This window comes from Mangifera indica, chromosome 11 (assembly GCF_011075055.1).
Source record: "Mangifera indica cultivar Alphonso chromosome 11, CATAS_Mindica_2.1, whole genome shotgun sequence".
NCBI classification, from domain to species: domain Eukaryota; kingdom Viridiplantae; phylum Streptophyta; class Magnoliopsida; order Sapindales; family Anacardiaceae; genus Mangifera; species Mangifera indica.
In genome coordinates, this window is record NC_058147.1 from 973,204 (window position 1) to 994,762 (window position 21,559).

The 21,559-nt window shown below is 33.6% G+C and overlaps 4 protein-coding genes across 7 annotated transcripts; 1 reads left to right on the forward strand and 3 right to left on the reverse strand.

Moving 5' to 3' along the window:
* Window positions 1-5,125: 5,125 nt before the first annotated feature.
* On the forward strand, window positions 5,126-8,407 carry LOC123229063 (cysteine protease XCP2). Its single transcript, XM_044654633.1, has 4 exons — window positions 5,126-5,630; window positions 6,504-6,739; window positions 7,511-7,651; window positions 8,082-8,407. Exons 1-4 carry the CDS (start codon window positions 5,159-5,161, stop codon window positions 8,295-8,297), a joined length of 1,065 nt encoding a protein of 354 aa, XP_044510568.1. The 5' UTR covers window positions 5,126-5,158; the 3' UTR covers window positions 8,298-8,407.
* Window positions 8,408-9,451: 1,044 nt separating this feature from the next.
* LOC123228830 (probable inorganic phosphate transporter 1-9) lies at window positions 9,452-12,075 on the reverse strand. Its single transcript, XM_044654292.1, has 2 exons — window positions 11,219-12,075; window positions 9,452-10,751 (listed from the first exon to the last, which is right to left on the reverse strand). Exons 1-2 carry the CDS (start codon window positions 11,923-11,925, stop codon window positions 9,896-9,898), a joined length of 1,563 nt encoding a protein of 520 aa, XP_044510227.1. The 5' UTR covers window positions 11,926-12,075; the 3' UTR covers window positions 9,452-9,895.
* Window positions 12,076-13,738: 1,663 nt separating this feature from the next.
* On the reverse strand, window positions 13,739-16,688 carry LOC123228874 (increased DNA methylation 3-like). 2 transcript variants are annotated; one of them, XM_044654360.1, is made up of 3 exons: window positions 16,513-16,688; window positions 14,631-14,825; window positions 13,739-14,387 (listed from the first exon to the last, which is right to left on the reverse strand). In XM_044654360.1, the coding sequence occupies exons 2-3, from the start codon at window positions 14,797-14,799 to the stop codon at window positions 14,113-14,115; spliced, it is 444 nt and encodes a 147-aa protein (XP_044510295.1). In that variant the 5' UTR covers window positions 14,800-14,825; window positions 16,513-16,688; the 3' UTR covers window positions 13,739-14,112. The 2 variants fall into 2 exon arrangements, with proteins under 2 accessions (XP_044510295.1, XP_044510296.1); XM_044654361.1 differs by lacking the exon at window positions 16,513-16,688 and adding an exon at window positions 16,371-16,486.
* Window positions 16,689-18,018: 1,330 nt separating this feature from the next.
* Window positions 18,019-21,128, reverse strand: LOC123228813 (increased DNA methylation 3). Of its 3 annotated transcripts, none has more exons than XM_044654264.1 (3): window positions 21,014-21,128; window positions 19,108-20,109; window positions 18,019-18,485 (listed from the first exon to the last, which is right to left on the reverse strand). In XM_044654264.1, the coding sequence occupies exons 2-3, from the start codon at window positions 20,060-20,062 to the stop codon at window positions 18,247-18,249; spliced, it is 1,194 nt and encodes a 397-aa protein (XP_044510199.1). In that variant the 5' UTR covers window positions 20,063-20,109; window positions 21,014-21,128; the 3' UTR covers window positions 18,019-18,246. The 3 variants fall into 3 exon arrangements, with proteins under 3 accessions (XP_044510199.1, XP_044510200.1, XP_044510201.1); XM_044654265.1 differs by having other exon boundaries at window positions 19,108-20,643; window positions 21,014-21,120; XM_044654266.1 differs by lacking the exon at window positions 21,014-21,128 and having other exon boundaries at window positions 18,019-18,482; window positions 19,108-21,003.
* Window positions 21,129-21,559: the final 431 nt, after the last annotated feature.

The following is a 21,559-nucleotide window of genomic DNA, read 5'->3' on the forward strand; positions in this document are numbered from 1 at the left end:
GTTAGAGTTACGGTTAAAAGTTTGATCCAAAATCCAAACCCAAATAGAAATAATATAAATACAATCTAATAACATAGACGATTAAATTTGTATAATTAAAATAAAAAAGTGGATGGTTGTAAGTTTTTTCATTACCCAAAAAGAAAAAAAAAGATTTCCCTATCTATGATTCCTTTTATTTTGTTGTCACAATCAGTGGTACTTGAATCATGAATCAATGGTAACACCCTTTTCTTGTTCACTTCTGGTTTTGTATATATTGTTGTAAATTTTTGATTCACTTTCCAAACCTTTTTCCTTGTCTTTCATGTCTTTGGCAATGGAATATGTTGACAAAAATAATGAACATTTTGCTTTTACTATTTACTTAATTAGCATTCATTTCTTTATCATTGGTAGGTAAATTGCTGAACAAAGGCTTATGCAGAGTTGGATTTGGCCCTTTCCTCTTTCAAATTATCATTGACACCCAGTTTTTTATTTCTCTTAACGCAGCAATACTATTTTGTCTCATCTATAAAGATGCAACGTGCATTCATACAGGTCTTCTTGTCTAGTCAATGGACAGGGAGCCTCACTCTTCCGCGAGTCGGAGAAGGGCAACATTAGTGCCCTCTTACGACTCGCTGAAGAGTGATGATTAGAAATGTTTGTTGAATTTAATCTAAATTAACTTAGCTTATATTAGTGTTTAGTTTAAAAGTCAAGTGGAAGCTCCAATTGGAGATGGTTTTAAGTCAAACCAAATTCAAATTGAGATCAATTCAAATTTGATTTGACTTATAGAATCAAACTTAAACCTAGACTTAAGTTTGATAAGTTTACCTTAAACTAATTTGAGTTAAACTTAATTTATAAGGGGTCAACCTCAAATTAAGCTAAATTTGACACAATATCAAGTTAAAATCAATCATAATAATATCGTTTTGATATATATTAATAAAAATAATATTACTTTAATCAATTTGAATCAAATTATTTTGATCTAATAAGTTTAACTCGTTATATATCTTAACTGTACAAATCTTTAAACTTGTAATCATATAAGACAAATCAATTTGAATCAAACTAATAATTAAACATAAGTTAACTCAAATCTATCTCTGTTGATTATCGGCAATCTAGTGATACACCTTTCTAACAATGCCATTCAATTTATCGACAGCACTCTGGTTATATTAAATTGAACACAAAAGGGCCTGGACTTAATTGAGAGTGGAATGCACCTGCAGAGGTAAAACATTTTAATGAATATTAATGGGAAGAGTAGTAGATAGATAGACAATTATTGAGGCATATAATTGTGTAAATTGAAAGGAGGACAAATAATAGAGGGCGTGGCTGAAAAAGTCGGCGTTGCACGTGTATTATTATTATTATCAGGTAATGAAAAGGCTGACTGGCTGGCTGGGTGGCAGGCAGGCCTCCTAGGCAAGCCTTTTGTTTCTGCTTCTTCTGATTCAGCCTTCTGCTTCTGCCTCTGCTCTCTATCCAACTATGCCTCTCTCTTTATCTTATCTTGCAGACTCTCTCTCAAGTAAAAGATAACATCCCAGATATCTAAAGATCTGATCTATGGGTAATATATGAAGATTGTTTGATTATCTCAAATCATAACTCTGGATTTTCAGATACAAGGATAGTTTAAATTATGTTAATAATCCTTAATTAAATCGGATTAACTTTTTTATGTCTAATCAATAGCTAAATTTTTAATTTTATCAGATGTTAATCGATCACAATAATAAATTGAAAAAATCCTATTAATTTTATAATTATTATATTAAATAAATTAAAATATTGATATTTTATAACTTTTAATTGAAATTCTTTATATTTACCAGGGTACATTTTGTAGTTTTTAAATTAAAAAAGTGAGGATTTTTTTTTTTAAACTTGAATAAAAAAATAATGAAGAACTTTTTAAATTATTTTATTTTTATAGGATTACATAAGCCTAGCTTCACTGTAAGTAGGCCTGCACCCTCAACTTTTACATTTATATTTACTTTTCATGTTTCTGTATATCGTCTGATCAATCTGCATCCCTGCTTTCCCCACGCATGTGACTGTCCCAGTCTCATACCTCTGCTTTCTTTCTTGTTTGCTTTTTTTTAAATACATTAACCCAATTATTGAGAGTAATTGTCTCTGTTCTTTCATGGGATTCGAAGAACAAAGTTGGGTTGTAGCTAATTTCAGTTTAGATTTATATTTCACTTAAATATATTAAATTTAAATTGAATTTAAGTTTGTTTATTTTACTAATAAGATTGTTCTTTATAGTGGTAATTCTCTTACAAAATTATACACAAATTTAAATAAATTTAAATTAAAGTTGAATATTAAAATTTTGAATCAAGATTAAAGATATATATATATATATATTCGTATTCTCATTTTCTCCTTGCTGGTAAGGTTTTTAGTCATTCCTGTCACTATTCTTATCTTTGTTTTCATTGGATTGACGAGTTGATAGAGAAATAAGGAGAAGGGTAATAAATAGGGAGGTGAAGCGGATGGAATTGAAGGCGAAGGGTCAGAAGAAGCACCTAAAATCCACCGACCCTGTGGCTGCCTATGCCTTATGCCTACCATGATTCAGATCAGAGGCTAAGAAAGAAAGAAAGAAAGAGCGCCATCACAAACAAGCAAAGTCAGTGATTCCTTTAATACTTTCAAAAAATATTCAACAATCACATTTCAACCTCAAATCTTAAAACGCCTATTTTATTATGCTGTGTGTGTGGTGGACCAATCTATCTATCTATCACTTCTAATCTTCCACCCACTTGCTCTTATTCGTACATTCTTTCATTTATTATCAGGAATTTCTCAAATCGCCTGTGGGTACCCTTGGGAATTGATATGGAGCTTGGGTCTGTCTTTTTAAGTAATAGAAAAAAACGACAGTCGTTTTGTTGAGCTTGCTCTTTGCAGGTAGATTTGAGTTTGATTAAATTAAACAGAGTTTGAATTTAACTGTTTTTAACTTGGTTCTTAGCATGGTTAATCAAGTTTTCAGTTAACTTAATCTGAATTTAAAATTTCCTTTATATAAAAGTGAATTCAAATTAAATCATACTCAAATTTTAGTCAGCTTAACTTTAATATGGTTTAAAATATTGAAACTCATCTCTAGCAACTCAAGGGTAGTTCAATTTGAGGGATTTGAGCATGTATTCAATTTGAGTTTAATTATAATATTAAAATGAATTAAAATAATCTCATTTATATAATCAAAACAATTTGAATTTAAATTAAACTCTAATTTGATTCGAACTTTTTTAAACTGACAAGTTTAATGGGTGAAATATTCATTAAGTTTGAATTTAAATTTGAATTTAATAATATGAAATACTTAAATTTAAACTAAAGTTTATTATAAATTTATTTGAGTTAGAGTAACAATTAAATCTAAATTAATTCAATTTGACTCTAACTTAATCATGGTGGACCTTTCTCAGTAAATCCAAACCTTGCATGGGGAAACCAGAATTTCCCCGTTAACCCATTTTCAAGGAAAGATTGAAGAAGAATTCCGCATTACAGTTTCGATAAAAGAAACAATAAAAAAGGAGATTGTGTGTGGGGGAAGGGAAGGCTCCGTTGGAGCTGAGTCTGAGACGGAGCAGTCGTGGGGCCTTGAAGGGGTTTTGCCAGGTAAGAAGGACCAGGCTAGGCTATATATATATATTTGTTGTTTTCAAGGTCCATCTTTTAGCTAATATTATTGAGTTATAGACTCAGAAATCTGAAGAAATTTAGAGGGTCGAGAGAGACGGCCAATTGCCAATCATCAATCAATGATCTTATGTAAAAATTTTTCATCTCCCAATAAGCTTACTTTTGTGTTTTTTCACTTGGCCATTAATTCTTTAAACGGCCAATCAGTTAACTGTTTTCCCTTTCCTCAGTAATCAAAATCAGGTTACCCTTTCTTCTTCCCATCATTATTGCAGGGTTTAGTCAGTTCAGGCTTATTTCTTCGCTTTTTACAGCTGCTTAGGCCAGGGACCAACCATGCCTATTACGTACGGTTTAATTTATCTACGTATGATACACGTATGTGTTAAAAAGTTTCGCTCATTTATTTGGACCAAGTGCAATGGGCTTTTTTTACGCCCTTATTTAGGGTTAGATTCATTCAGGATGTTTGAGAATTCAAATTTGAGCAAAAAGTTAAGTTTGATTTCATTAAAAAGCTTATTCGAATTAATCCGAATATTTAAGTTCGAGCTAATTCAAATCAAATTTAAAATTGAATTGTTATCAAACTAAATTTAAGTTTTTATTCATCGATTTTGAATAACTTTTTAAGATTTGAATCAATATCAAATTGGGTCTTATTAGAAGTTGGTTTGAATCAAATCTAAATCTAATACAAAACTCAATAATATGTAATATATTACAAGACACACGACATATGATTGGATTGAGCTTCTTTTAGGGTTTTATTTAGGTGAATTTGATTTGTGCTACTTGAACTCGAATTTGAATTTGAATCAAGTTGGCTCTATCAAATCCAAAGTTATATTATTTTTTAGTTTCAACTCATTTATCTTAAATTGACTCTTTTATATTCAAGTCAATCTCAAATTAAGACTTATGGAACTTGATGCGAACCAAATCCAACCCTTCATTGTAAAAAAAAACAAAATCCAATTCTTTATGATATTTATATATATAATATGTAATATATTACAAGGCACATGACCTATGTTTAAATTGAGTTTTTTTCAGATTTGGATTCGATTTAGGTTGTTCGAGCTCAAATTTGAGTTCAAATCATGTGAACTAAGTTTGAGTTAAAAATTAAATTTGTTTTTTATAAATTAACAGAGTTCAAACCAATTTAAAAATTCGAATTCAATATAAAGTTAAAGTTAACACTTGTTTGGCCTTGGCCTGATCAAATCCCAGCCTACCTTCATTGTCAAAACGAAGCTCAATCCTTTAATACGTAATATATTACAAAGGCAGACGACATTTGCTTAGATTGAAAGCTAAAATGCTACAAGAACCTAACTTTAAGTCTCAGGATTCAAGAAACAATCCATTGTTCATAAACTTTACGTGAAAGGAACAAATCTAACATAGTCTATATATATCACTTCTTCATCTTCATCGTCTCCATCATTCTATATACTTATTCAACATGGCACTCTCCTCGTATTCTAAAATCTTCTTTATTGCATTTTCCCTGTCTTTATTTGCTTGTTCTTCTTTTGCTCGAGATTTCTCTATAGTGGGCTATTCCCCAGACGATTTGACTTCCAATGATAGACTCATTGATCTCTTCGAGTCTTGGATGTCAAAGTTTGAAAAGGTTTACGAGAGTCTCGAGGAAAAACTAGAGAGGTTTGACATTTTCAAGGATAATTTGAAGCACATAGACGAGACAAATCAGAAGATTTCAAACTACTGGCTTGGGTTGAATGAGTTTGCAGATTTAAGCCATGAAGAATTCAAGAAGATGTATCTGGGTTTGGAAAAAACTGACTTCCCTAGAAGGAGAGAGGCGACGTCGTATGAAGAGTTTGGTTACGAAGATGTTATGGATTTGCCCAAGTCGGTTGATTGGAGAAAGAAAGGAGCTGTTACCAATGTCAAAAACCAAGGCTCATGTGGTACGTAAAGAGTAAATAACATATTCCCACCCAATGTTTGGTTTACTAACTTTCACCTATACCCATAACCGTGCTCTGTTAATGAAAAAAACAACCCTAAAATAGTGTTAAAAAGTGAAATTATTAATTAATTCTTGCTATTTTAATTTTTAAAAATACAAAAAATTAAATATTTAGATTGCACGAAAATCCACTTATTTCTCTCTTCTTTCACTTTATCCCATTCTTTCTCTCTTTCTGGTTTCAAGCCACCATCAATTTCACCTGGTTCATCTTCTTCCTCTATTCCTCTATGTTCCATTTCCTTTCATTATCTTCATCTTCTTTCTTGATTCAATAATTATAGAAGGTCATTGATAACTTTTAGTCAATCGAGTCGCCGACAATTCATTCGATTGAAGTTGTGTTGACAACAACTTTTATCACTATAAAATAGATGGTGGTGTAGACTAACAAAGGTGACCTCATAATAGTGGTGAAAAAATGACATTGATGGCTAAGGTTTACAAAAAAAATTAATGACTAATTTGTGAGTTTTTAAAATTTTTAAAATATTAAACTATCATATTTAGAATGTTTGGATCAAACTTATTAAAAAAATTGTTATTTTTTTAAATTAATAAATAATAAAATTATTATGTTATCCTTATACAGTTAATTTTTATTTTCAAACAGAGTTTGATAATGCATCTAAGGGTGGAAATGTCTTTCTAAGCTAAACTTTGGGTGGGCAAAGTAATTTGCTCATATTATTATTATTATTATTATTATTATTATTATGTTAGGCCAAAATTAACGACAAGGAAAGGACCCATATGAATTAGGGATGAATTTATACGTTAATATATAGGTTGATCTCTATCATACATACAGGTAGTTGCTGGGCATTTTCGACGGTTGCTGCAGTAGAAGGAATAAACCAAATTGTTACAGGGAATTTGACTTCATTGTCTGAGCAAGAGCTGATCGATTGTGACAATTCGTTCAACAATGGCTGCAATGGAGGACTGATGGATTACGCGTTTGCCTACATTGTCTCCAGTGGGGGACTCCACAAGGAAGAAGACTATCCATACATAATGGAGGAAGGCACTTGCGAAATGAATAGGGTAGGTAGTTGAAAAACTTTCACTAACTGTCCTTGTTTGGGTGAGAAAAATCTTACATGTTTAGAAGTGAATCCAATTCAAGCTCAGACTAGATTTGTGGTTTAGTTCGAATAAATCAATTTTAAGTTAGAATTTTAGTTTGATAGTTTAGTTTAAGATTGATTTGTTTGTTTATTAGATGAAACTGTTCAACTCATTGATGATATTGTTTACTTTTTTTATTATATCGAACTAAGTTAGTTTGAACTCGATTGTTAGTTTGACTTGAACAAACTTGACTAAATCAAGTTCAAGTCTAAAGATTTTGTAATTTTATGCTCGAGAGTGTTTGATTTACCGAGTTTACTAGTATAGAAAGTTTTGATTTAAATCAACTAAACTATATCGTTTTAATTGATTTTGATTTTGTCACAATATCAAATTGAGCTTAGCTCAAACTTGATTTGGTCTTATACCAAACTCAAGTTCTCAAATTGAACTTCCCTTGAATTGCTTTGAAGGTAACTTGTTAAATTTGAATTTAGACTTGAGTTTGATTCTTTCAAGCGTTTGAATCTACCACTATTTTGCATCAATTTGAATATTCAAATTAGGTATTATAACTTCTATTCAATCACAAATTGACTTTAGACTCAGTTTGGGTCCGATAGAGCCTGCCCTATCCATATGTGAATCATATCTCATCTAGAATTAACTCTCATCTTACCTAATTGAGAAACAAGTGTCTGGAATCTGTGATATTGCCTTATTTTCTTCTTTTTTCGTTTGCAGGAAGCATCGGAGATGGTGACCATTAGTGGCTACCGTGACGTGCCACAGAACAACGAAATGAGCCTATTGAAGGCACTTGCAAAGCAGCCTATCAGCGTTGCCATTGAGGCCTCTACAAGAGATTTTCAATTTTACAGTGGGGTAAGCAATGTTCAATAATCGGACCGCCTGGTCAAAGGCCCGGTCTGGATTTTTTCAATCGGTCAAATCGGAAAAAAAAAACTGAAGTCAATCTAATAAAAAAAGACTACTTTATTATATATTATAATAAAATAATAAGTTGGTTGAAGTCAACATAATGCTATATGTACGGAAACATGTTTCATGAACTAACGTAATTAACCCAATTAAATTATGGTTCAAAGCGGTTCAATAACTAAAATTATTAGACCGTTCATTTGAATCAGATTTGCCATTGGCTCCCATTGAATTGGTCTGTATGGCAAGTCTAGTTTTTATAATTATAGATTAAGTAGTCGCCGGATCCGTAATGAATAATCTGAAAGTTTCTTTTTTTTCCTTTTTTTTTAATTCATGGTTCACCAATTTCTTATTAAAAAAATGGTTGTAGGGTGTTTTCGATGGGGACTGTGGAACCGATCTAGACCATGGAGTGGCAGCCGTTGGATATGGGTCAAGCAAGGGCTTGGATTACATCATCGTGAAGAATTCATGGGGTCCAAAATGGGGCGAAAAAGGCTATATAAGGATGAAAAGGAACACTGGAAAGCCAGAAGGGCTCTGTGGAATCAACAAAATGGCTTCGTTTCCAACTAAAAACAAGTGAAATTATAAGGCACTGACTTTCTATGTCTAATTGTTCTTCTGGTGTTTCTTCATGTACCTAAACAGTCGTCTTGGGATATATTTAAATTTCCTGAAGGTTTCTGATTGGAATTGTTACACAGAACTTTCCTTATTTCAAACTCTTGTTCCAAGTACAGGGAATATATATTTCAACCAGAGAAATATTGAAATAAACATTAGAATAATATTTAATTAAACAAAAATATATGTGATTTAATGGTATGTGATTAGAGGTATGAATAAGTCAAGTCTATTATGAGCTACTCACAACTCAAAATCAACTTTCAAATCAAATTTAAACATATTATTGATCAGTTTAATAAATTTACGAGTTTATAGTTCAATTCAAATAAAATATTTATAAACCCTTAATAATTTTCAACTATAACACTTACATTTAGGCTGTATTTTTTAATATATGTATAATTTATAAATATATAAGATATAAAATTTGAAATAGTATTTTGAAACTTAAGGGGACGTTCGGTTTAAGTAATATTTTATTATCAAAATAGAAAGATTACTTTGAAAATAGATTACTTAGAAGATTGCTGAGTATAAATGATTACTATGTTTGATAAAATTTGATAGGTATAAATAATTATTATGTTTGGTTAAAGGTAATAAAAGATTACTAGTAAATTATTTTACTTAAATACCCTTGAACATAATTATTTTTAAATATTTTTTATATTATTTCTCACATTAATTAAAAATAAATTTATTTTTATTTTCAAAAATTAATAAATAATAATATAGTTATAATAAAATCAATATTACCTTAATAATCTTTAAATACCTAAGATGAAGATGACAATCAGATTACCACTTATATTAACTGTCACGTCAGCATTGATAATAGAAGATTACTGTAATTTTTTATTACTGACAAACCAAACAAAAGAATAAAAGATATATTATCAAGATAATCTTTAAAAACTGGAACTAAACGCCCCCTAAGAGGTTTAAAGTATATTTATGAGTCAAACTGAAAACTCAATAGTTCTATAAGATTGAGCTTTATTTTAATATTATTGAATTAAGCTTAAACTAAATACTATTTAACCCAATTACATCTTTACACGTGGTGCATGACTCTTATAAGATAGAACAAAGTTCTAGAAATTGCAAAAATTTTCAAAACAAATTTATCTATTCAATCGAAGTTAGGTTAGTGACATGAATATGACCATGATAGATTGAGCTGACGATCCAGATCGACTAGGCCATAGGTCCTGGTTAACCAGTTCGACTGACCGGATTATAAAACAGTAGCCGAATATATCCCCTGCATTTATAGAGTAGATGCAGGAAGACGACCATTCCTAAATCAAACTTTTAGCTTCGGCCATGACACAATCACAAAATCTTTACAAAATTGTTTTATTGCCTTTCTGTAATGGACGTAACAAAACTATGGAAGAGATAGAAATCTAAGACGAGCATTGACTCCTGAGTGTTTGATTTTTAATTTTTTACAGAATACACCATGAGAGTACGTGGGAGCTTAATTATTATGGCCCCTATCAAGCTGGATTAACTTCATTACCAGATGAATTTGCCTGCAAACAATAATCTTTAAAGCATCTGAAAAGACCCAATTTCTCTGGCGTCCTGATCTTCTTTCTCGTTTTCTTCAAGTGACCTCCCCATAGTTTCCCGTGTGAAAAAATAGGTAACAGCCATTCCCAAGAAACAAACACCACCCAGAAGAATCAATGCTATGGTCATTCCAATGGCTTTCGGGTCACCAGTTTCCTTATCCTCTTCCAAAACCCACAGGAACCCGACCGACCCAATTATGGCACCCACCTTTCCGATGGCCCCTGAAATTCCATGACATGTTGATCTGAATCTCGCCGGAAAAAGCTCGGCCGGCACAATGAAAGTGGTTGTATTTGGTCCAAAATTTGCGAAGAAAAAAGTCAGGCCATACAAGAACATGAAGCCAAAATTCGTTTTCTTGTCCCAGTAATGAATATAAGGAATTCCTATAGCCAAATAGACGATTGCCATACAGAAGAAACCAAGGAGTTGAATTTTAACTCTTCCAATGCGATCAATGAAATAGACAGTCACAAAGTAACCTGGAACAGTGGAGCAGATGGCGATAATAGCTTGGAGTCTAGCAACCCTGAAAGCTTCTTCAAAGACATTCATGGTGTTCGCATGATCAACATCAACGTAGTTGTGGTAAATCTTGGATTGGAAGAGGTTACTGCTGTAAAACACAACATCAAGAAGGAACCATGTACAGGAACAAGCGAAGAGATCACGGCCGTGATGAAGAATGAATTTCTTGGACAGTAAATTGTACGGTGGTGGCTTTGGTGACAGCGGAAACTCTTCTGTAATCTGACTCATTGAAACGCCTAACACTTTTTCCATGTCTTTTGCAGCTTGCAACACGTTTTGTTCAACCAGGGCCGTGTATCTGAACAATCAAAGTAGAACCATGACTCCATAATTTGAATGTGATTTGCATTTAACCAATCTATATATTAATTAATTTATGTTCCGAAGAAGGAGATAATGAACATTTCACCTGCTCCAAGGAATAATTTGACTTTTCAATTGGGTTTGAAAAATTGGAAAATATATTTAAAATATTAAAAATAATCTTTAAAATTTTACATTCCCTTTTCTTAGATATGATTATTTATTAATTGAATTTCTATATTTTTTCATTTTTTTTAAAGTTGAATACTGACATCAACAAATTTATTGAACCTAAGATTGATTAACCATAATTTAGAGCAACCTTTTAAAACTTACTTAATCTGGTCCGGATTCAAAGGCATGATGGCGAATATACTACCTAGTACCTACCGATGTAATTTTAAAGTTAAATCTAAATATATTAATATATCATCTGGAAAGAAAGAGAAAATAAATACATACCTTGGAGTTTCCGGCATCATCATACGCCAATAAAAAGTCAAAGCCGCCGGAATTGAAGCCATCATCAGTATCAGTCTCCATGCAATATCGGTCCCTGGCGGCGTCTGATCAGGTGACGTGGTATTCGTTGCTCTCTCGAATATCTTACAAACCGTCATCGTGACCATAGAACTAGCCAAAATCCCGAACCCCTGCATGGAAAAAACTGCGGCTATGAAAGCTCCACGTGTCATCTTATTAGCAAACTCCGACATGATCGTAGCCGACAATGGATAGTCTCCGCCGATTCCGACGCCCAACAAAAACCTGAAAAACCCCAGACTTCCAAGCACGCACTTCTTGGTCGTACAGATAGAGAAGCCGCATCCAATGGAGCTCAGCACCATCAGCGTCAATGCGAACCCGTACACGCGTCGTCTCCCGACTCGATCACCCAGCCTTCCGAAAACGAGTTGACCGATCACAGTCCCTAGAAGAGCTATGCCAAACATGGTAGAGGCGACGGTTCTGGGGATTTCGGGCTTTTTGTTGCTTTTGTTACCATCACCAGGTTCATAGTATATCCGCTGGATCAGAATCATGATGGGAGGAATACAGAAGAGATCATAAGCGTCGGTGAAGAGCCCCATGCCGGCTATGATGATGGCTTTGAAATGGTAGTATTGAGTTTTCGCGGTGTCAAGAGCAGAAAGAACCTTTAACGCCATTGATGAACAAATTTGGGATGCCCCTTGACGGGAGATGGGAGATGTGAGAGTTAGATATATATAAAGAGAATTTTTAGTATTTTTAGTTGACTAGACTTTAGATGTTAAGTTGAGTCTACGATTCCATGGAGATGCGCATCAACACTTGTTTTCATATATTTTTTTTCCTCTTGTTAAATTTTGCGTCATTAAATATATTGGCTTGTTTTTCCAGCCGCACAATTCTTCCTCTGCCTCCATTGGTACAGGGTGGTGATGAGGTGAGGGTTTGTGAATAGGATGTTTGCTGCTTGTTCTAAGTTTCCCGTTATTATGGAATGCTAGAAATCAAGAACAGTTTTCATGTCGTAATCGGTGGATCGTTTTTATGGTATACTTCCTCGAACTCTTGTGGGGAGTTGAAGAGTATTGATTTTATTGGAATTTGAAAATTGTAATTTGATCTTGATGATATATTATCATATAATTAATTATTATTTTATTTTAATTTAAAATTATTTAATAATATAATTATATCTCATTTAAATATTTAATTATATAATTGAAATTAAATACATGAAATTTTATTGTTTTAATGAAGATGTTGGTTTGATTCAAGAAATTTTGAATCATTCATGGCAAGTTCAATATCAACGTAAGAGTAGATCATCAGCAGAACTATAAACAAATAAATTTGATTATATAACATGATTCAAAGCCTAGACCAACTTTCATAACGTAATTGGACCAACTCCCTGTTTTTGGTCAGTTTGGTCCGGTTCTACAACTTATCATGCCAATGTCCGGAATTAGGAGATACTATTACATCATGCTAGGCACATTTATTATGTTGATAACGAAGCTTGTTTCTATGCCCTTGACCATTCAATATGTTAATGGCTACATTCACTCAATTTCTTCACTTAACCTTCTCGGCATTAAGAGGGAAGAATAATATTTAATTGAGTCAAAACATGAGGCTAATTGGAAAATTACAGCGCAGCCATCATGTAGAAAAGTCTTCGTAGACCCATCTGCTTGGCTGCCTTGGGGGACCATTTACAGTGACACTGCGCTGAGCCTAGCGAAATTAATCTGACGATGATGACAACTTGTGTTTGTTTTATGGGAAATGCGAAACTTGCGTCTCAAACTTCTGTTGATTTTTAAGAATGACAATGAGATTAGGAGTTGACTTGGAGGCTAATCAACTCCTCAAAAATCGAGTCATTGATAAAATAAATACCAGCCACAAGTCTTTTCCACACCCATCAGTCAGCACAAACAGGGGCTGGAGGAATCTTTGAACTGAAACTGATGTCGATAATTGGACGCGAGATTAATACATTTGTCTTTGTTAATGATATTATTTATAATTCACAAAGAACCTTTTAATGACAATTTATAAACTTAAACCAACTTAAATTCTAATTAAATATTATAAATTTATTTAAGTTCAAATCATCCCTAAATTTAACTCAAATCAAATCTAACCTTAAAAACAAATACCACTGAGAGATTTCAGACATATAATCTCTATTCAGACTATTAGTCTTCTAATTATGTAGAGTAGTTACCTAAAATAAATCAGCCACTTGTATGTTTTGGGATATGCTACATGTGCTAATAGATGAATATTAACTATTATCATCTCATCATATGGTTAAATAATTTAGAGTTTAATGTTTAAGGTTTATAAATTAACGTATGAATTTATTAGTGTATGAAAATAACACATCATGGAAATTGCAAAAAATAAGGAAAAAAAAAATCTATAAAAAGAAAGTAGTAATCAACCATTTTTTTTCTTTTCAGAAAAGAAAGGAAGGCCAGATGATAAAATGAAGATACAATTATATTAATCCACAGGAAAGCAGAGGTGAAGCATTACAAAATTTAGTTTTGATCAATGAGATTTAAAAGATGCATCCAAAAGCTCACAAACTAATGAACACAACATGAAGAACAAGATCTTCAAGGAAAGAATTTTTGCTGCTGGATAAATTCATTTCATTCAACAGCAAGGCATGCATTTGTTAGCTCCTAATTGGACATGCAACATTACAGAGTTTATAGTCGCCTTATATTGACTGTGCAGACTCTATATTTTCTCAGATATAATAACGTAATTATGCATCTAGGTACCTTGACTTTTGATCTCTAAGACTTGCCTTGTGATATTTGGTATCGGACAACTCCTTAAATTCCTTACGGGTGAGGATGCAAACCATCTCCTGGAGGAGTATTGTGCACTTTGTATTTCATAACCACCACCTCCAGGATACCATCAGGACGAAAACTGGGAGAAAACAATCGGGGATCAACAGGTCCTGGCAGATTAAAGGAAATGGTGAAAGGTCCAGACGGGCACAGTTGCTGGACTTTCATCTGATATGCACTTGAATCTTTCAGGATAGTTCCATCTGTTATAACTCCTTGGATATGAACCTTCCCATTCTGGTGGATCTCACATTTCATCTCACCTGTTAGAACAAGCATGATCTACATGGTCATCTCCAACACTTTTAACTATACAACAAGGGAGTAAGTTGCCAGCCTCACATCAGTAGAATTTCAATAGCAGTTACACCACATTCAAGTTTCACATGCTATGCAGGAAACTTAAACCAAAAAAAAATATATATGATGCTTGAGATGCAACGGTTTCACATACCAAATGCAGTTCATGCATTAATGAAATATATGAATAAAGATTTGACCCTTACTTTGATCCCTTCGGATGCCAGGAAGTGCAACTCGGAAAAGGTAGGCACCTTCACTCACACCAATGTCTACAAGACCAACAGGTGGCCCAACACTACCTTCTTTGGCAGTTCCAGTTAAAACAACTGAGGGCTTCAATTGTGGATGTTCAACATTATTTCCCCTATCCATGCTTATAAATGTTGTTTCCTCACCAACTAAATCAAAAAAGCAGATGTTAAAGTTTAATGGAGCTTAAAAATCTTACATATACTGCTATTCTAATTTCTAACAACCACAAGTTGGCACATTGTAAAACATTATGTGCTTTACAAGGAAGAAACTGTTGTGCAACAGATGTATGTAGATCATGCCAACCGGTACAAGCTAAATCAAAGTGTGACAAACCCACACCCCATAATTGGCTGCATTGTAAAGGAGGAGATGACAAACTTAAATTGCCAAGTAGAGTCATTAAGCAAGAAGGAAAAAAAAGAATAGAGAAAAGGCAAACAAGATTCCCTTTTCTGTCATCCAATCACTCTTAATGCTTGGTTGCTCTGCATACCATTTATGCGTAGAGATGCTCATACAAGGAAAAAAATAATTATCACTTATGAAAGGATATAAAGCAATGTGCACACATGTTTCGTTTGCAAATGGAAATGAGAAAAAAGGAGAAACAGAAGCTATCAAAACAAATTCCATTTCATTCCCACAGCAACAGCTAATTTCAGGCAAATAAGAGTGGCCATTTTGAAATCACCGAAATACCCCCCACATATTCTTTTTGAAAGTCCTTGTATTCATTCCCACAGTTTAAAAAATCTTCATGAAAGTCTGATCTAAAAGATGCAGAAAAAAATTCTACTTTCAAGTTGACCAGGTGAAGACACTAAGAAAATAAGGCACCTATGAGCTCCATAATTGATCCAACATACGTATATCAAGTGCTCAAGTCTTTACCAATATTATCCGAAAAGAAAGGAGATCAACACAAATTGCCAAATAAGAAAAAAAATATTTGATCTTTCATTTTTTTTTTTTTTTCAAATATACTATACTTGCCAAATTCCTAGTTCACCACACAAAAGAGCTTAAAAATCTACTGATAACGTAAGCATTCTCAGGAACAATGCTGAAAAAATAACATGTACAAACAAATCTTACGAACTTATCCATACCAACTAGCATGGCTGCATGAGATTGAGTGATTTTGAAGTGAGAAAAAAGAGTAAACAATTACATCACCCAATTACATGCTGCCACATTAGGTAGAATAGATAAGTAAGATTCATTTGTACATGCAGTTTTATTCATGTGGGAAAACCATAACCTAAAAGCTCTAGCTCCTCTCCAGCCAGCACTCTATCAGAGGAATTTCATAATGTTCACTTATTTATGAAGCTAAAAAAATGGTTCAGTTTTTTTACCAAGTCATCAGAGTTTGCATTTGAACAGTCCCATACAGATAAAACAGAAAGATAAACAAACAAGCATATCAGAAGAATCATTTGAACAAGAAGGACCATTAGCACGAAATGTCCACCTAATATCACTTGATTTGTGCACTAATAGGTCTCAATAAACCCTTAAACCTGTTCCCTATAAATGACAAGCACCATAATTCAATGAACCAAATTAAATTTAACAAAATGATCATGTGAAAGGCTACTCATTTCGAAATGCGAAAAAAATTCCTAAATGAATGAATACTCCTTGAAACACCAGAAAGATTAAGACTTTATGAATTAAAACAATACCAGATCGGAAAAACGCCACCGTACTGACAGCTAAAAGGATTAGAAAAGCACTTATGAAGGTTTGAAATGAGAGAGACAGGCAACTAAACCAAGATCAGGAAACGAAAAATTATGCGAATAATAACTTTGAAGGAATTATTACCAGCAGGATTCCGGTAACTAAAGGACTGCCGTTGATTTAAAGCTACTCCGCTGTCTGTAGCGGCAGCGTTTTCTCGGACTCTGGCCTACTTGAAGTTGAAGTTCGGACTAAACAGAAGCAAACTGCTCACTGTTTTCATTCCTATTTACAACCAACCAGAGTGTGCCACTGACTTGAATTTTAATGACAAACCCAGCCCTTACATTTACGGAATAGTTTTAAAAATAGGCCAAAGAACTATTTCCCACCCAAAGTATCCTCTACTCTCAACTTCCCACCCTTAACTTTGAAAATCTCATTTACTCACCTACAGACAGTTACAAATTAACGGAACTTTAATCCCTTTGAATTTTATTTCTTTCCCTCCTATAAATCCTAAAAAATAACAATTTCTCTCATAGTCCAAATTTAAAAAATAACATTTCCTCTCTAAGATTTGGTTTTCAAAATTCGATGTTATCTCCAGTGCTTTTTCGACTAAATCTCCTTTCTCTTCCTTCGATGGCTGCTCCCTCACCATCTTTCCCTCTGAGTGACACTCCTAAACCCAATAGGAGACGATGTTTTGTTGAGAAAGATGAAACATCGTCTCCCCGATGAAGTCGAGTTATTTTCGATGTAAATCGATGCAATCCAAACTTCCAAACAAAAGAAACTTGACTACCGAAGGGAGAGAAGACATGGGGAGATATTTGTCATTGATGATAGTGTTGGATTTGACGTCAAAAATCTGAAAACTAGAGAAAAACTATCATTTTTTAAAACTTGAGTTAGAAAAAAACTTTTAGTTTTTAAAATTTAGGAGAGAAAAAAGAGATTAAATTTTAATTGATTTTTAATATTATAAATAAAATAATGATTTTACTTTTAAAATTGTTAATTTTAACCGTTTATGGGTATATTTGAGATTTTCAAAGTTTAAATGTGAAAACTTGGACGGAAAACGAATTGAACCGGGGTACTTGTGACTCAATTTGATTAGTCAAGCCAAGCACAAATTCTTTGAGTTTGACTCTATAATTGGGTTTGAGCTTACTGTTATTGTAATCTAATTTAAATAAAATAACAATAAGTTTTTGAAATTTAAAAATTTTATAGCAACACTTATAAAATCTCTATCTGATTTTGAATATAAAAGAGGTGATTGATAAATATATAAGTTATATAACTATAATTTTTTAAGTCAAGTTTAAGTCAATCATTCCTATCTTAAACTTAGGTCTGCTACTTCCCAACTCATAGAGCTTAACCTGTGAGATTTGTCTAAATGCAATTGAGTTAAGTTCAAGTCAAACAATATTAAGTTTGACTCGAATGCAACCCTAATCTTAAGTCTAGGAGTGAATTCAAACCAAACTGAATTCAAACAAAAATCAAATCGAATTTGACTCAAATTTAGAACGACCAACTATAGAACGAGTTGAACCCATTAGAATCCAGAATGATTATATAATTTCCTTATATTTCACTAAATTTTTCTGGGTTGCGGCAAAGCACAGACAGGTGTCCATCCAACCGATTTCTACTTTTCTTCAGGCTTTCATATACAAATATTTCAACCATAATGTTGTAATCAAAATTATGCATAGCATAGCATATGATTTTACAGGAGCCAAACCAATATTACATACAAGTATGAACTGCTTATGCAACTAATTCAAAAGTGCTATCAGATCATACATTCTGCAGATTACTGGATTCTAGAGCTGCACCGATGTAGCAAAACACCATATTTTACTTGAGTTTGATGATAACTCCTTCGAAAATGCCATCAGGTCTAAAGTTAGGTGAGAACAGCCGTGGATCGACAGGTCCAGGAAGACTGAAGGAAAGTGTGAACTTTCCAGATGGACATAATTGCTGGAGTTTGATATGGAAAACACGAGATCGTTTCTTAATAGTTTTTCCGCCTAATGTTGATCCTTGAATGTGAACCCTTCCGTTGGATTCAATCTCACAACTGAAATCACCTGCTAGAATGAAGAAACTTATCATTCTGATAAATTAGTGAGTTAACAATGTTGTGCTGTGAATAAAGAAATAAAAGGAGGTATCCCTGCACGAAACAATCCCGATTACACCTCCAGCAGGCATTTTGGAGGACTTATATGCCCAAAGGCCAAGCAGCTGTTGATGTCTAAACCCATATAAACCTCGTACTAGAGGTTCATATTTTCTAATATATGATCCAAACAAAAAACCGCACATAAAAAACTAGATATTGAGACTAGATAATATAAACTTATATAAATCTTATATTAGAAATTCATACTTTTCAATATGGGATCCAAGTCTCATTCCTTGCTCTTGAGATCCTAACTAGGTGTCAGTCAATTAATAAGATGATTTTGATTTTGAAAATATGATTCTTATATTTCATATACAAATTAAGTTGCGAAGATAAAAAAATAGTTAGCTTCTCATAGTCTGAACCAATAAGGCAACCTTGGCTTCCAATCTCATTAAACGTTTAGGATGCGCCTTAATGGTTTGTTTGTAACAGAGGGGAAAACCCATTTTATCTCCAGACAAACATCATCAATTAACAAGATTAAAAAAAATTTGAAGAGAACTGAGGAAAGATAGAGGACATACAATAATCCCTCTGGACTCCTGGTAGAGCAACTCGGAAAAAATAAGCCCGTTGGCTAACACCTATGTCCACAACACCAACTGGTGGTCCAGCTATCCCCATTGTTGCAGTCCCAGTCAGTGTTAAAGATGCATCTGATGCACATTCTTTCACATCTGGCACACTAAGTAGGGGCATCATCACAGGTCCATCACCTTTACAAGGATTCTCGATGACTCCTTCACTATGTTGTTTTGATGCAGAAACAACATGGGAGAATGCTGGAATAGGAAGAGCACTACAATGCTGCCACTCCTTAAATGTTTCTTGAAACTTTGCCAATGAATTATTGTTTCCTTTGGAAATACTGCCAGCAGCCCTCTTCCCACTATTTTTCACACAATTTGGCCCTCCCTTTTCTTGGCTCTCTTGGTATCCATGCTCGTAAGATAGGGATTTGATTATATCAATTTTCAGGTCATCCAAACTTGATAAGCGTTTGAACCTCTCCAGATCCTCCTCTTTCATGTAAGACGTAACAGGTTCATCAATAAGAGCAATGCCCTTCACAATCTCATGGTTCTCAGAATACCTTTTGTGCGCATGAATGTTTGTGGGAAAATAACTAATGAACTGCCAACTGTCCTGTGGAAGCTCAGAGCTCGGCAAAGGCAGGTTGCCTCTTAGATACATATGCAAAACATCAGGTTTCAAGACCAGACTAGGATGAGCATTCCTAAGAACATAGTAATATAAGCTTTCCAACTGAGAAATGCTAACAAATGAAAAGCCCAGATTCTTTGAGCTGTATGGTGGCAAACCTTCTGCTAATCTTTGAAATGCTGAACGTCTTGGGTTATCAGAGTAGACATCCGGACCCAAAAAAGTCCCCATTATGAAGTTAAGCAAGAAATATTGATCACTAGATGATTCTTTGACAGATAACATATAAGGGCGATTATTCCCTTCAGAGGCCATGCTTCCAAATTAACTTCTTTCACAATTACAGAACTCTCTGAAGTTACCTACATAAGCAATCAGACTTGCATCACAAGCTCATTTCTTTGGTTCTTTCTTGGAATAACAAATTGCAAACATATTCACCATGCAATTAGAACACCAGCGAATCATAAAACAGCCCATAAACTAATTTATTTCTGTCACATACAGTATTCGCCTTATCCTCAAATGCCCATCTAGCAGCAATTTAAGAAATGAAATTACAGATAAACTACATCTCTATCTTACGCAAAAGATTAGGGTGGATTCGATCCGAATCTCGGATCGAATTCAAAGCTCGGCTTGAATAAGTCAATTTTAAGTTAGAGCTCCAACTCAATAGCTTGACTCAAAATTGAATCGTTCGTCCATCCAATGACATTGTTTATCCTGCTGGTTACACTGTTCAACCCCAACTATACTTTGGTGACAGAGTACAGTGTACACCAGTTCAAACAAGCAGAAGCTGAAGCTCAAACTCGAACTGGGAATATGGCTTCTATTCAAGCTCAAATCCACCCCTACAAAAGATTGCAGTATATGTTGCCCTTCTCCCTGAACTACTCATAGAACAATCAAATTAAACTTCAAAGCTTCAATTTCAAACCAACATTTCAAATTCACTGATTCCGCGTTTATTTCATTCAAACTTTGCATGCTATTCATAAAAAATGGTCCCATGCATGTAACGTTAGACTCCTAACACTCTACTCAAACGGAAGCCATTATCATGAATTTGACTTCCGTTGAACAGAACATATTACCATAACTATCCAACGTTGTAAAAAGGGTTCCAAATTGTAAAAAACATTCCATTTTAAGTCTATTTCAGTATTTAGAAAGAAACCCAAGTGTTAAAAGATCATAGCATTCACCTTTAATTCTAAAGACTTTCAATAACAAAAAGAAGCAATAAACGAATAGACCTACATAAAATTAGCATTAAGTGTCAGATTAGAACGAGAAGCGTTGCACTTCTCCTGGCTGCTTCTATCCCCCTTAAGGAAATCGGAAACCGGGACCGTCGTCAACAGTGTCAGAATGCAAGTCTCAATGTTTTGTTCTGGAAGAAGTAGATAGTAGTCTGCTGTGGGCCGTCTGGCACGTTCCGGTCCATTAGAAGTAGGCCCAAATTGTAGAGCCCAGAGTTTTAAAACCCGGACTGGTCAAATACCGGCGGTCAATCTAGTTAAACTATCCTAGTAACGTCAACATCATTTATTTAAAATTAAGGACGTAGAACCTAGGGTTAAAGTGTAGGGAGACACGGATAGGTACCATTGAATTAAAGACATTTATAATTTAATAAATATATTTAATTAACATATTTTAAAATTTAAATTATATCATATTAATAATATTAGTGTATCTGATCGAATGTATGTACTAGCTTTTGATTAAGTCAATATTCAATTTGAGTTTAAAAATATTGATCGTGTCTTAAAAACATTAGAAGCAGGGATTTAAATAGAGGTT

What these genes read in the sequence shown, in the direction of transcription:
- LOC123229063 (XM_044654633.1), top strand. Translation starts at nt 5,159, where the DNA reads ATGGCACTCTCCTCGTATTCTAAAATCTTCTTTATTGCATTTTCCCTG. An exon ending in GCACTTGCGAAATGAATAGG is followed by an intron (nt 6,740 to 7,510) that starts GTAGGTAGTTGA and finishes TTTCGTTTGCAG; the next exon opens with GAAGCATCGGAGATGGTGAC. An exon ending in ATTTTCAATTTTACAGTGGG is followed by an intron (nt 7,652 to 8,081) that starts GTAAGCAATGTT and finishes AAATGGTTGTAG; the next exon opens with GGTGTTTTCGATGGGGACTG.
- LOC123228830 (XM_044654292.1), bottom strand. Translation starts at nt 11,925, where the DNA reads ATGGCGTTAAAGGTTCTTTCTGCTCTTGACACCGCGAAAACTCAATAC. An exon ending in ATGATGCCGGAAACTCCAAG is followed by an intron (nt 10,752 to 11,218) that starts GTATGTATTTAT and finishes TTGATTGTTCAG; the next exon opens with ATACACGGCCCTGGTTGAAC.
- LOC123228874 (XM_044654360.1), bottom strand. Translation starts at nt 14,799, where the DNA reads ATGGATAGGGGAAATAATGTTGAACATCCACAATTGAAGCCCTCAGTT. An exon ending in TGGCATCCGAAGGGATCAAA is followed by an intron (nt 14,388 to 14,630) that starts GTAAGGGTCAAA and finishes TTGTTCTAACAG; the next exon opens with GTGAGATGAAATGTGAGATC.
- LOC123228813 (XM_044654264.1), bottom strand. Translation starts at nt 20,062, where the DNA reads ATGGCCTCTGAAGGGAATAATCGCCCTTATATGTTATCTGTCAAAGAA. An exon ending in AGGAGTCCAGAGGGATTATT is followed by an intron (nt 18,486 to 19,107) that starts GTATGTCCTCTA and finishes TCTTCATTCTAG; the next exon opens with CAGGTGATTTCAGTTGTGAG.